This window comes from Salmo salar, chromosome ssa08 (assembly GCF_905237065.1).
Source record: "Salmo salar chromosome ssa08, Ssal_v3.1, whole genome shotgun sequence".
Lineage (NCBI taxonomy): Eukaryota > Metazoa > Chordata > Actinopteri > Salmoniformes > Salmonidae > Salmo > Salmo salar.
The window spans coordinates 22,124,405-22,138,153 of NC_059449.1; the positions used below are offsets into that span (position 1 = coordinate 22,124,405).

At 40.7% G+C, this 13,749-nt stretch overlaps 1 protein-coding gene across 2 annotated transcripts in view; it reads right to left on the minus strand.

The window, feature by feature from the left end:
* The window catches only part of LOC106598885 (interferon-induced very large GTPase 1), a 157,144-nt gene that overhangs the window by 20,002 nt on the left and 123,393 nt on the right, over window positions 1-13,749 (minus strand). For both annotated transcript variants that reach the window (XM_045722990.1, XM_045722991.1), the window contains 5 exons: window positions 11,883-12,155; window positions 10,614-10,883; window positions 5,264-5,536; window positions 3,995-4,264; window positions 912-1,181 (listed from right to left, as the gene is read on the minus strand). In XM_045722990.1, coding sequence (XP_045578946.1) covers window positions 912-1,181; window positions 3,995-4,264; window positions 5,264-5,536; window positions 10,614-10,883; window positions 11,883-12,155 — 1,356 coding nt within the window. The remainder of the gene's footprint in view (window positions 1-911; window positions 1,182-3,994; window positions 4,265-5,263; window positions 5,537-10,613; window positions 10,884-11,882; window positions 12,156-13,749) is intronic.

Below are 13,749 nucleotides of genomic sequence, written 5' to 3' on the forward strand. Positions count from 1 at the left end.
GACTTTTTCTACTGTATTATTGACTGTATGTCTATTTATTCCATGTGTAACTCTGTGCTGTTGTTTGTGTCGCACTGCTTTGCTTTATCTTGGCCAGGTCGCAGTTGTAAATGAGAGCTTGTTCTCAACTAGCCTACCTGGTTAAATAAAGGTGAAATAAAAAAAATTAAGAAATCATATTCGAATTCCACTGATTTCAAAACTCGGTCCTCCAGAAAGTGGAAAGCATACACGTAACGTTAGATAGCTAACAGTACACTTTAACTTTGCATTAGGTTTATGCGGTTTTACTACACAATATTTTTTTTAAAGCTGCGTTAGACAGAATTACCTAGACATACTGACCAGCTCAAATAGACGGAAGCGTGCTATATGGCAGACCAATCCAAACTCATCTCTCGGCATGTCCAGCCCACTCATTATCTCAGTCAATCATGGCTAGCAGGAAGGTTGCCTGCTTTTTCTCTGGCTAAATCAACTAGGCTCGTATTCGTATTTACAGAAGGCATACAAGTTTGTTATTAAGCACATGAAAGTTCACATGTTTGAGAAGGTATTTTTGCAAAAAAAACACATTTTGATTTAAAAAAAAGTTTACGTCCAAACGGCTCTCCTGTAAAGTAGTGACCCATGACATACACCTAGTTTCCTGAAACGGGTCACATATTTGATTTGATTAAAACACTTATTTATATGTCTAAATATGGAAAAACATTCATTTTTGAAATGTTCAACCAATCGATTGGTCGAAAGAATAGACGTGGTCATCCAGGATTTTTTTTATTTGGGGACAGCCCTAACTGCTGACACTTCCATTATGATTAGTTCATTCACCATAGTCATTTTGATTACAAGTCAAAGCTTAATTTATTTGACACAAGAGATAATACTTAAGTCGGGTAACGCCTTACTTGTGGTGAGGGTTGTTGACACCAGTTGACTTTGCGTTTCATTTTCCAGCACAGTGCAGACAGTGACAGAGTACTGAGTGCCACATTGCAGGTCAGATAGAGTGATGCTGTGTGAAGATGTGGTAGTGATGTGTGGTTCTGTCCTTGGACAGCGATAGGAGATCTGGTAATGGTGTTGGGATTGGTCCAATCCTGGTGGCTGGTTCCAGCTAACAGCAGCTGATGTGGTGTCTACTGAGTCAACAGTCAGCTGATCCGGAGCAGGCAGTACTAAGGGAAAATACATTTATTGTTAGTGCTACAGTTTAACTTCAGAAATATATTACAGGACAAAAAGTAGAATAGTAGTTAAAGTAGAAAAGAATGCAATTCCTTTTGATGTGAGAAGAAAGAAGCTAAAAACAGAAGTCACACGGCAAAAAGGAGTACATTTTTTTTAAATCCTACCGATCTGCACAACCTACTCCACATTTCAAAGTGAAAGCAAAATTATACAAAATTAATTAAAAAAAACAATGTCTTCGTTGTGTCACGTCCTGACCATAGAAAGCTGTTATTTTCTATGATAGAGTAGGTCAAGGCGTGACAGGGGGTTTTGTCTAGTTTAGATTTTCTATGTTGTTATGTTCTAGTTTTTGTTTTCTATGTTGTTGTTTTTTGGGATGAGCTCCAATTAGAGGCAGCTGGTCATCGTTGTCTCTAATTGGAGATCATACTTAAGTAGTTGTTTTTCCCACCTGGGTTTGTGGGAGATTGTTTTTGAGTTGGTGTATGTTGCACCTCTTCGTCACGGTTTGTTTTTGTTCATTAGTTTATTTGTGTATCTTGCATAGTTTCACAGTGAAAATAAAATGTGGAACGATACACACGCTGCACTTTGGTCCCATTCTCAGACAGCCGTGACAGATTGTGTATGTCTTGCATACAGTTGAAGTCAGAAGTTTACATACACCTTAGCCAAATACATTTAAACTCAGTTTTTCACAATTCCTGACATTTAATCCTAGTAAAAATTCCCTGTCTTAGCTCAGTTAGGATCACCACTTTATTTTAAGAATGTGAAAAGTCCGAATAATAGTAGAGAGAATGATTTATTTCAGCTTTTATTTCTTTCATCACATTCCCAGTGGGTCAGAAGTTTACATTCACTCAATTAGTATTTGGTAGCATTGCCTTAAATTGTTTAACTTGGGTCAAACGTTTCGGGTAGCCTTCCACAAGCTTCCCACAATAAATTGGGGAAATTTTGGCCCATTTCTCCTGACAGAGCTGGTGTAACTGAATCAGGTTTCTAGGCCTCCTTGCTCGCACACGCTTTATCAGTTCTGCACACAAATTTTATATAGGATTGAGGTCATGGCTTTGTGATGGCCACTCCAATACCTTGACTTTGTTGTCCTTAAACCATTTTGCCACAACTTTGGAAGTATGCTTGGGGTCATTGTCCATTTGGAAGACCCATTTGCGACCAAGCTTTAACTTCCTGACTGATGTCTTGAGATGTTGCTTCAATATACTGTATATGCACATCATTTTCCTCCCTTATGATGCCATCTATTTTGTGAAGTGCACCAGTCCCTCCTGCAGCAAAGCACCCCCACAACATGATGCTGCCACCACTGTGCTTCACGGTTGGGATGGTGTTCTTCAGCTTGCAAGCGTCCCCGTTTCCTCCAAACATAACGATGGTCATTATGGCCAAACAGTTCTATTTTTGTTTCATCAGACCAGAGGACATTTCTCCAAAAAGTACGATCTTTGTGCCCATGTGCAGTTGCAAACTGTAGTCTGTCTTTTTTATGGCAGTTTTGGAGCAGTAGCTTCTTCCTTGCTGAGCGTCCTTTCAGGTTATGTCGATATAGGACTCGTTTTACTGTGGATATAGATACTTTTGTACCTGTTTCCTCCAGCATCTTCACAAGGTCCTTTGCTGTTGTTCTGGGATTGATTTGCACTTTTCGCACCAAAGTACGTTCATCTCTAGGAGACAGAACGCGTCTCCTTCCTGAGTGGTATGACGGCTGTGTGGTCCCATGGTGTTTATACTTGCGTACTATTGTTTGTACAGATGAACGTGGTACCTTCAGGCGTTTGGAAATTGCTCCCAAGGATGAACCAGACTTGTGGAGGTCTACAATTATTTTTCTGAGGTCTTGGCTGACTTCTTTTGATTTTCCCTTGATGTCAAGCAAAGAGGCACTGAGTTTGAAGGTAGGCCTTGAAATACAACCACAGGTACAATTCCAATTGACTCACATGAAGTCAATTAGCCTATCAGAAGCTTCTAAAGCCATGACATCATTTTCTGGAATTTTCCAGTGTATGTAAACTTCTGACCCACTGGAATTGTGATACAGTGAATTATAAGTGAAATAATCTGTCTGTAAACAATTGTTGAAAAATTGTCATGCACAAAGTAGATGTCCAAACCGACTTGCCAAAACAATAGTTTGTTAACAAGAAATTTGTGAAGTGGTTAAAAAACAAGTTTTAATGACTCAAACCTAAGTGTATGTAAACATCCGACTTCAACTGTACTCTCCACAATAACAAGTGTTTTACGCTGTACTTTGGATAAAGGAACACCATCGCTTTTAGGGATGTCTCCTGGTGTGAAAAACACATCCTTAGGTCTGCCACTTTCCACCGCAGATCCGGAAGGCTGACATAAGCGGATACGGTGGATTGAGGCACTGCCCATGCAAGAAAAGTGATACCTCTAGCTTCAACCTTTTTTGAAAGTGTATTGATTTCAGCACCAAACTGCATTTTGAGGCCTCGGGAATTCACCATCATACATTTCTCATCAGGAATAAAAACCCCATGCTGGCACATCCATGATGATTAGTTCACTTACATTAGAGTCATTGATAACAACTTCCTGACTGATGTCTTGAGATGTCTATATAACAAGTCTAAGTTATATAAATGTTTACACCAAAAATAATACTTAAGTACTTAAGTCTCATCAAGTAAGATACTGCACATTAACATCCCATGCTGACACATCCATGATGTTTAGTTTATTTCTGTCATCTTGATAACTACTCAAAGTTAACTACATTTGAAGGGTACTTTCTTACCTGTGGTGAGGGTTGTTGACACCAGTTGACTTTGCTTTCTATTTTCCAGCACAGTGCAGACAGAGACAGAGTACTGAGTACCACCTTGCAGGTCAGAGAGAGTGATGCTGTGTGAAGATGTGGTAGTGATGTGTGGTTCTGTCCCTGGACAGTGGTAGGAGATCTGGTAATGATGTTGGGTTTGGTCGAATCCTGGTGGCTGGTTCCAGCTAACAGCAGCTGATGTGGTGTCTACTGAGTCAACAGTCAGCTGGTCAGGAGCAGGGATTACTGAGAGAAAATACATTATTGTTAAGAGCCATTTTGATAACTAGTCAACTTCTGTCTGTAGCGTCCAAACAGTTTGGGCACATACATGTTGTTTGTTTGTTTGTTTCTACGACTACCACAAGCTTCACAAGAATTGTCTGAAGGTATCCCGCTACCAGTAAAACATTTATTAATAGAAGTATGGTAGTAGTTTGATGGGGGTTTTTTGTAACCATTTTTTGGTCTTAACTGACTTACCTAGTTAAATAAAGATAAGAAATAAATAAAAAAATAGTAAACAGAGTGTTGAACTCTACCAAATAAGAGGACATTTTTGCAAAAAAACTGGTTGCCTGGTTACTAGGAGGACGACACTTCCCTGCAAATGGATCTTCCAGCAAGACAATGACCCCAAGCACACATCAAAATCTAAATGGTAATTGACCACAAAATTAACATTTTGCCATAGCCATCTCTTTATCCGAACTTGAACCACATTGAAAACCTGTCGTTTGAATTGAAGAGGGCAGTCCATAATCGCAGAATGAATGATGTCAAGGACCTGGAAAAAATCTACATGGAGGAATGGTCTAAGATCCCTCACAATGTGTTCTATCTCATTAAACATTATAGAAAAAGGCTAAGTGCTGTTATCCTCGCAGGGAGAATGTACACAAAGTATTGAAAACAGGCGTGCCGATAATTTTAGCACTTATCTTTTAAAAAATCTAATAGTTGTTAAACAATCTGAACAATAGTATAAAATCATATAATTTTCCAATTTTATGATCATAAAATATAGCTCAGTATTTGGATTATATATTTTATAGTATTTTTTGATCATCTTTAACAAGGTTGCCACATGTTGGAGGTGAATGTATTTCTCATCAGGGAAGATACTGTACCTTTACATCCCATGTTGACACGTCCATTATGATTAGTTCATTTACATTTGAGTCATTTTGATAACTAGTCAAAGTTAGACAACAAACCTGATAATTTACTAGAGTACTTCCTTACTTGTTGTGGTGAGGGTTGTTAACACAAGTTGACTTTGCTCCCCATTTTCCAGCACAGTGCAGACAGTGACTGAGTATTCAGTAGACGGTTTCAGGTCAGAGAGAGTGATGCTGGGTGAAGACGTGGTAGTGATGTGTGGTTCTGTCCCTGGACAGCGGTAGGAGATCTGGTAATGATGTTGGGTTTGATCCAATCCTGGTGGCTGGCTCCAGCTAAAAGCAGCTGATGTGGTGTCCACTGAGTCAACAGTCAGCTGGTCTGGAGCAGGAAGTACTAAGGAAAAATACATTATTGTCAGGGCTACAGTTTAACTCCATAAATATATTACAGGAGGAAAAAGTAGAATAGTAGATGAAAAATTAGAAAAGGCCGGTTTGCAATTCCTTTTGATATGGGAAGAAATAAGTTAAAAACAAACGTCACAACAAAAGTAGTATTTGTAATGTAACAAATATTAAGTGTTTCCTCTATATTCATTTAGCAACATCGCTTTGCCGCCGTTCAATTGTTTCCACCACGCCACAAAATATATCAATTAAATGTTTTTGGGGTTATAAATACTCCACAATAATAAGCGTTTTACACTGTACTTTGGATAAAGTTAAAGCAAGCAGAGGCAGTTCAAATCCTTTAAATACTGTAATGCTGGACCACATTTTGATTTAAAAAAATGATTGCGACCCCAACCATAAAAAACTAAAATGTAATTAACAGCCAATGTTTACTTTTTTATTTGGGGCTATCGCAGTCAATTGCAAAACATTCTAACAGTATTTCTGATTGTCTTCTCAACTCACCATCACATACTTGTAATGTGGGGCTATGACAGTCAATTGCAAATGAGTCTGACGTGATGTCTCTTATCTTACCACCACTAATGAGATGGGTGTGGCTTGATGCATGTCGCGTTGGAGCTTCTCAAAGTCAGGGGGTGCGGTTGACAGTGTGCACCTCATCTCTGCTGTAACATCCAACCTGGACGAATGTTTGGTTTTAATGCAAACGAGAGCACTGAATCCAGCTTCACACAGATACCATGAGTTTTAATGCTCGGAGGGAGACGGCAGCGTATTCCGTTTGAGTCAGGAACCAAAATTCCTCCATAGTGACCCATGAATGCGTTGTCTGCAGCATTCGGTCACATGACAGCTCAATCAGCTGTTCGATTTCACTTACCGACATGTCAACCGATCCAGGATCACAGTCCAACGGATTTCTCTTCAATAAGAAATCTTTCCTCTGAATCCATTGATTTGGTCACTCATCTGTAGAATGTTTATGTATTTCCCCTGCATGCTTGCGTTCAGTTTGTTCAGTGTCCCAAATACGTCTGTTACATTACAAGGATACACATTTCATTACAATGAAAGTAAACCAAAAGTTCCTCACAGAATTAGAAAAATCTTTCCAGCATGTCCCCTCGATAACCATCAAGCCTTGGTGTGAAATAGAAATCGTCATGCTCTGATGCCATATCTCCACATAGTTTTGTGAACAGGCGTGAACGCAGTGGATGTGGTTTGATGATGTAGTTTACAATGGAAGTTATCTGCTGCAGTATGGCTCAAAGTTCTGCACTCAGCTCTTTTGCCGCCAGTTGCTCTCAATGTATCAGAGACCTGCCCGCTGTCCCGCTAGAGATGGAGCCCCATCTTTGCAAAAGCCCACCATTTGATCCCATAGTTTCTTTGTTGGCAATATAGCCACGCAGCATTCTGAACATCCCCTGTGCTATTTCATGCTTGGGAATCGTGTGTTACATTCGTCGTTTGAATGAGGAGACCAAGGCGCAGCGTGGTAAGTGTACATCTTTCTTTATTCGATGAACACCAACAAAATACAAAACCGAACATAACGTTCTGCAGGGCTAGACAGCACAATGCAAAAACAAGATCCCACAATCTCAGGTGGGAAAAAGGGCTGCCTAAGTATGATCCCCAATCAGAGACAACGATAAACAGCTGCCTCGGATTGGGAACCATACTAGGCCAACAAAGAAATATAAACATAGATTTGCCCACCCAAGTCACACCCTGACCTAACCAAATAGAGAATAAAACAGACGCGCTAAGGTCAGGGCGTGACAGTACCCCCCCCCCCCCCAAAGGTGCGGACTCGTGAACCTATAGGGGAGGGTTCGGGTGGGCATCTCATCTCGGTGGAGGCTCCGGTGCGGGATGCACCGGGAACCGTCGCTGGAGGCCCCAGACCGCCGACCGTCGCTGGAGGCCCCAGACTGCGGACCGTTGCTGGAGGCTCCGGGCCGCCGACCGTCGCTGGAGGCTCCGGGCCGCAGACCGTCGCTGGAGGCTCCGGGCCGCAGACCGTCGCTGGAGGCTCCGGGCCGCAGACCGTCGCTGGAGGCTCCGGACCATGGATCTTCGCTGGAGGCTTCGGGCCATGGATCATCACTGGAGGCTTCGGGCCATGGATCATCACTGGAGGCTTCGGGCCATGGATCATCACTGGAGGCTTCGGGCCATGGATCATCACTGGAGGCTTCGGGCCATGGATCCTCACTGGAGGCTTCGGGCCATGGATCCTCACTGCAGGTGTGCTACAGTGCTACAGTTTAACTTCAGAAATATATTACAGGACAAAAAGTAGAATAGTAGTTAAAGTAGAAAAGAATGCAATTCCTTTTGATGTGAGAAGAAAGAAGCTAAAAACAGAAGTCACACGGCAAAAAGGATTACATTTTTTTTAAATCCTACCGATCTGCACAACCTACTCCACATTTCAAAGTGAAAGCAAAATTATACAAAATTAATTTAAAAAAACAATGTCTTCGTTGTGTCACGTCCTGACCATAGAAAGCTGTTATTTTCTATGATAGAGTAGGTCAAGGCGTGACAGGGGGTTTTGTCTAGTTTAGATTTTCTATGTTGTGATGTTCTAGTTTTTGTTTTCTATGTTGTTGTTTTTTGGGATGAGCTCCAATTAGAGGCAGCTGGTCATCGTTGTCTCTAATTGGAGATCATACTTAAGTAGTTGTTTTTCCCACCTGGGTTTGTGGGAGATTGTTTTTGAGTTGGTGTATGTTGCACCTCTTCGTCACGGTTTGTTTTTGTTCATTAGTTTATTTGTGTATCTTGCATAGTTTCACAGTGAAAATAAAATGTGGAACGATACACACGCTGCACTTTGGTCCCATTCTCAGACAGCCGTGACAGATTGTGTATGTCTTGCATACAGTTGAAGTCAGAAGTTTACATACACCTTAGCCAAATACATTTAAACTCAGTTTTTCACAATTCCTGACATTTAATCCTAGTAAAAATTCCCTGTCTTAGCTCAGTTAGGATCACCACTTTATTTTAAGAATGTGAAAAGTCCGAATAATAGTAGAGAGAATGATTTATTTCAGCTTTTATTTCTTTCATCACATTCCCAGTGGGTCAGAAGTTTACATTCACTCAATTAGTATTTGGTAGCATTGCCTTAAATTGTTTAACTTGGGTCAAACGTTTCGGGTAGCCTTCCACAAGCTTCCCACAATAAATTGGGGAAATTTTGGCCCATTTCTCCTGACAGAGCTGATGTAACTGAATCAGGTTTCTAGGCCTCCTTGCTCGCACACGCTTTATCAGTTCTGCACACAAATTTTATATAGGATTGAGGTCATGGCTTTGTGATGGCCACTCCAATACCTTGACTTTGTTGTCCTTAAACCATTTTGCCACAACTTTGGAAGTATGCTTGGGGTCATTGTCCATTTGGAAGACCCATTTGCGACCAAGCTTTAACTTCCTGACTGATGTCTTGAGATGTTGCTTCAATATACTGTATATGCACATCATTTTCCTCCCTTATGATGCCATCTATTTTGTGAAGTGCACCAGTCCCTCCTGCAGCAAAGCACCCCCACAACATGATGCTGCCACCACTGTGCTTCACGGTTGGGATGGTGTTCTTCGGCTTGCAAGCGTCCCCGTTTCCTCCAAACATAACGATGGTCATTATGGCCAAACAGTTCTATTTTTGTTTCATCAGACCAGAGGACATTTCTCCAAAAAGTACGATCTTTGTGCCCATGTGCAGTTGCAAACTGTAGTCTGTCTTTTTTATGGCAGTTTTGGAGCAGTAGCTTCTTCCTTGCTGAGCGTCCTTTCAGGTTATGTCGATATAGGACTCGTTTTACTGTGGATATAGATACTTTTGTACCTGTTTCCTCCAGCATCTTCACAAGGTCCTTTGCTGTTGTTCTGGGATTGATTTGCACTTTTCGCACCAAAGTACGTTCATCTCTAGGAGACAGAACGCGTCTCCTTCCTGAGCGGTATGACGGCTGTGTGGTCCCATGGTGTTTATACTTGCGTACTATTGTTTGTACAGATGAACGTGGTACCTTCAGGCGTTTGGAAATTGCTCCCAAGGATGAACCAGACTTGTGGAGGTCTACAATTATTTTTCTGAGGTCTTGGCTGACTTCTTTTGATTTTCCCTTGATGTCAAGCAAAGAGGCACTGAGTTTGAAGGTAGGCCTTGAAATACAACCACAGGTACAATTCCAATTGACTCACATGAAGTCAATTAGCCTATCAGAAGCTTCTAAAGCCATGAAATCATTTTCTGGAATTTTCCAGTGTATGTAAACTTCTGACCCACTGGAATTGTGATACAGTGAATTATAAGTGAAATAATCTGTCTGTAAACAATTGTTGAAAAATTGTCATGCACAAAGTAGATGTCCAAACCGACTTGCCAAAACAATAGTTTGTTAACAAGAAATTTGTGAAGTGGTTAAAAAACAAGTTTTAATGACTCAAACCTAAGTGTATGTAAACATCCGACTTCAACTGTACTCTCCACAATAACAAGTGTTTTACGCTGTACTTTGGATAAAGGAACACCATCGCTTTTAGGGATGTCTCCTGGTGTGAAAAACACATCCTTAGGTCTGCCACTTTCCACCGCAGATCCGGAAGGCTGACATAAGCGGATACGGTGGATTGAGGCACTGCCCATGCAAGAAAAGTGATACCTCTAGCTTCAACCTTTTTTGAAAGTGTATTGATTTCAGCACCAAACTGCATTTTGAGGCCTCGGGAATTCACCATCATACATTTCTCATCAGGAATAAAAACCCCATGCTGGCACATCCATGATGATTAGTTCACTTACATTAGAGTCATTGATAACAACTTCCTGACTGATGTCTTGAGATGTCTATATAACAAGTCTAAGTTATATAAATGTTTACACCAAAAATAATACTTAAGTACTTAAGTCTCATCAAGTAAGATACTGCACATTAACATCCCATGCTGACACATCCATGATGTTTAGTTTATTTCTGTCATCTTGATAACTACTCAAAGTTAACTACATTTGAAGGGTACTTTCTTACCTGTGGTGAGGGTTGTTGACACCAGTTGACTTTGCTTTCTATTTTCCAGCACAGTGCAGACAGTGACAGAGTACTGAGTACCACCTTGCAGGTCAGAGAGAGTGATGCTGTGTGAAGATGTGGTAGTGATGTGTGGTTCTGTCCCTGGACAGTGGTAGGAGATCTGGTAATGATGTTGGGTTTGGTCGAATCCTGGTGGCTGGCTCCAGCTAATAGCAGCTGATGTGTTGTCTACTGAGTCAACAGTCAGCTGGTCAGGAGCAGGGATTACTGAGAGAAAATACATTATTGTTAAGAGCCATTTTGATAACTAGTCAACTTCTGTCTGTAGCGTCCAAACAGTTTGGGCACATACATGTTGTTTGTTTGTTTGTTTCTACGACTACCACAAGCTTCACAAGAATTGTCTGAAGGTATCCCGCTACCAGTAAAACATTTATTAATAGAAGTATGGTAGTAGTTTGATGGGGGTTTTTTGTAACCATTTTTTGGTCTTAACTGACTTACCTAGTTAAATAAAGATAAGAAATAAATTAAAAAATAGTAAACAGAGTGTTGAACTCTACCAAATAAGAGGACATTTTTGCAAAAAAACTGGTTGCCTGGTTACTAGGAGGACGACACTTCCCTGCAAATGGATCTTCCAGCAAGACAATGACCCCAAGCACACATCAAAATCTAAATGGTAATTGACCACAAAATTAACATTTTGCCATAGCCATCTCTTTATCCGAACTTGAACCACATTGAAAACCTGTCGTTTGAATTGAAGAGGGCAGTCCATAATCGCAGAATGAATGATGTCAAGGACCTGGAAAAAATCTACATGGAGGAATGGTCTAAGATCCCTCACAATGTGTTCTATCTCATTAAACATTATAGAAAAAGGCTAAGTGCTGTTATCCTCGCAGGGAGAATGTACACAAAGTATTGAAAACAGGCGTGCAGATAATTTTAGCACTTATCTTTAAAAAAATCTAATAGTTGTTAAACAATCTGAACAATAGTATAAAATCATATAATTTTCCAATTTTATGATCATAAAATATAGCTCAGTATTTGGATTATATATTTTATAGTATTTTTTGATCATCTTTAACAAGGTTGCCACATGTTGGAGGTGAATGTATTTCTCATCAGGGAAGATACTGTACCTTTACATCCCATGTTGACACGTCCATTATGATTAGTTCATTTACATTTGAGTCATTTTGATAACTAGTCAAAGTTAGACAACAAACCTGATAATTTACTAGAGTACTTCCTTACTTGTTGTGGTGAGGGTTGTTAACACAAGTTGACTTTGCTCCCCATTTTCCAGCACAGTGCAGACAGTGACTGAGTATTCAGTAGACGGTTTCAGGTCAGAGAGAGTGATGCTGGGTGAAGACGTGGTAGTGATGTGTGGTTCTGTCCCTGGACAGCGGTAGGAGATCTGGTAATGATGTTGGGTTTGATCCAATCCTGGTGGCTGGCTCCAGCTAAAAGCAGCTGATGTGGTGTCCACTGAGTCAACAGTCAGCTGGTCTGGAGCAGGAAGTACTAAGGAAAAATACATTATTGTCAGGGCTACAGTTTAACTCCATAAATATATTACAGGAGGAAAAAGTAGAATAGTAGATGAAAAATTAGAAAAGGCCGGTTTGCAATTCCTTTTGATATGGGAAGAAATAAGTTAAAAACAAACGTCACAACAAAAGTAGTATTTGTAATGTAACAAATATTAAGTGTTTCCTCTATATTCATTTAGCAACATCGCTTTGCCGCCGTTCAATTGTTTCCACCACGCCACAAAATATATCAATTAAATGTTTTTGGGGTTATAAATACTCCACAATAATAAGCGTTTTACACTGTACTTTGGATAAAGTTAAAGCAAGCAGAGGCAGTTCAAATCCTTTAAATACTGTAATGCTGGACCACATTTTGATTTAAAAAAATGATTGCGACCCCAACCATAAAAAACTAAAATGTAATTAACAGCCAATGTTTACTTTTTTATTTGGGGCTATCACAGTCAATTGCAAAACATTCTAACAGTATTTCTGATTGTCTTCTCAACTCACCATCACATACTTGTAATGTGGGGCTATGACAGTCAATTGCAAATGAGTCTGACGTGATGTCTCTTATCTTACCACCACTAATGAGATGGGTGTGGCTTGATGCATGTCGCGTTGGAGCTTCTCAAAGTCAGGGGGTGCGGTTGACAGTGTGCACCTCATCTCTGCTGTAACATCCAACCTGGACGAATGTTTGGTTTTAATGCAGACGAGAGCACTGAATCCAGCTTCACACAGATACCATGAGTTTTAATGCTCGGAGGGAGACGGCAGCGTATTCCGTTTGAGTCAGGAACCAAAATTCCTCCATAGTGACCCATGAATGCGTTGTCTGCAGCATTCGGTCACATGACAGCTCAATCAGCTGTTCGATTTCACTTACCGACATGTCAACCGAGCCAGGATCACAGTCCAACGGATTTCTCTTCAATAAGAAATCTTTCCTCTGAATCCATTGATTTGGTCACTCATCTGTAGAATGTTTATGTATTTCCCCTGCATGCTTGCGTTCAGTTTGTTCAGTGTCCCAAATACGTCTGTTACATTACAAGGATACACATTTCATTACAATGAAAGTAAACCAAAAGTTCCTCACAGAATTAGAAAAATCTTTCCAGCATGTCCCCTCGATAACCATCAAGCCTTGGTGTGAAATAGAAATCGTCATGCTCTGATGCCATATCTCCACATAGTTTTGTGAACAGGCGTGAACGCAGTGGATGTGGTTTGATGATGTAGTTTACAATGGAAGTTATCTGCTGCAGTATGGCTCAAAGTTCTGCACTCAGCTCTTTTGCCGCCAGTTGCTCTCAATGTATCAGAGACCTGCCCGCTGTCCCGCTAGAGATGGAGCCCCATCTTTGCAAAAGCCCACCATTTGATCCCATAGTTTCTTTGTTGGCAATATAGCCACGCAGCATTCTGAACATCCCCTGTGCTATTTCATGCTTGGGAATCGTGTGTTACATTCGGTCGTTTGAATGAGGAGACCAAGGCGCAGCGTGGTAAGTGTACATCTTTCTTTATTCGATGAACACCAACAAAATACAAAACCGAACATAACGTTCTGCAGG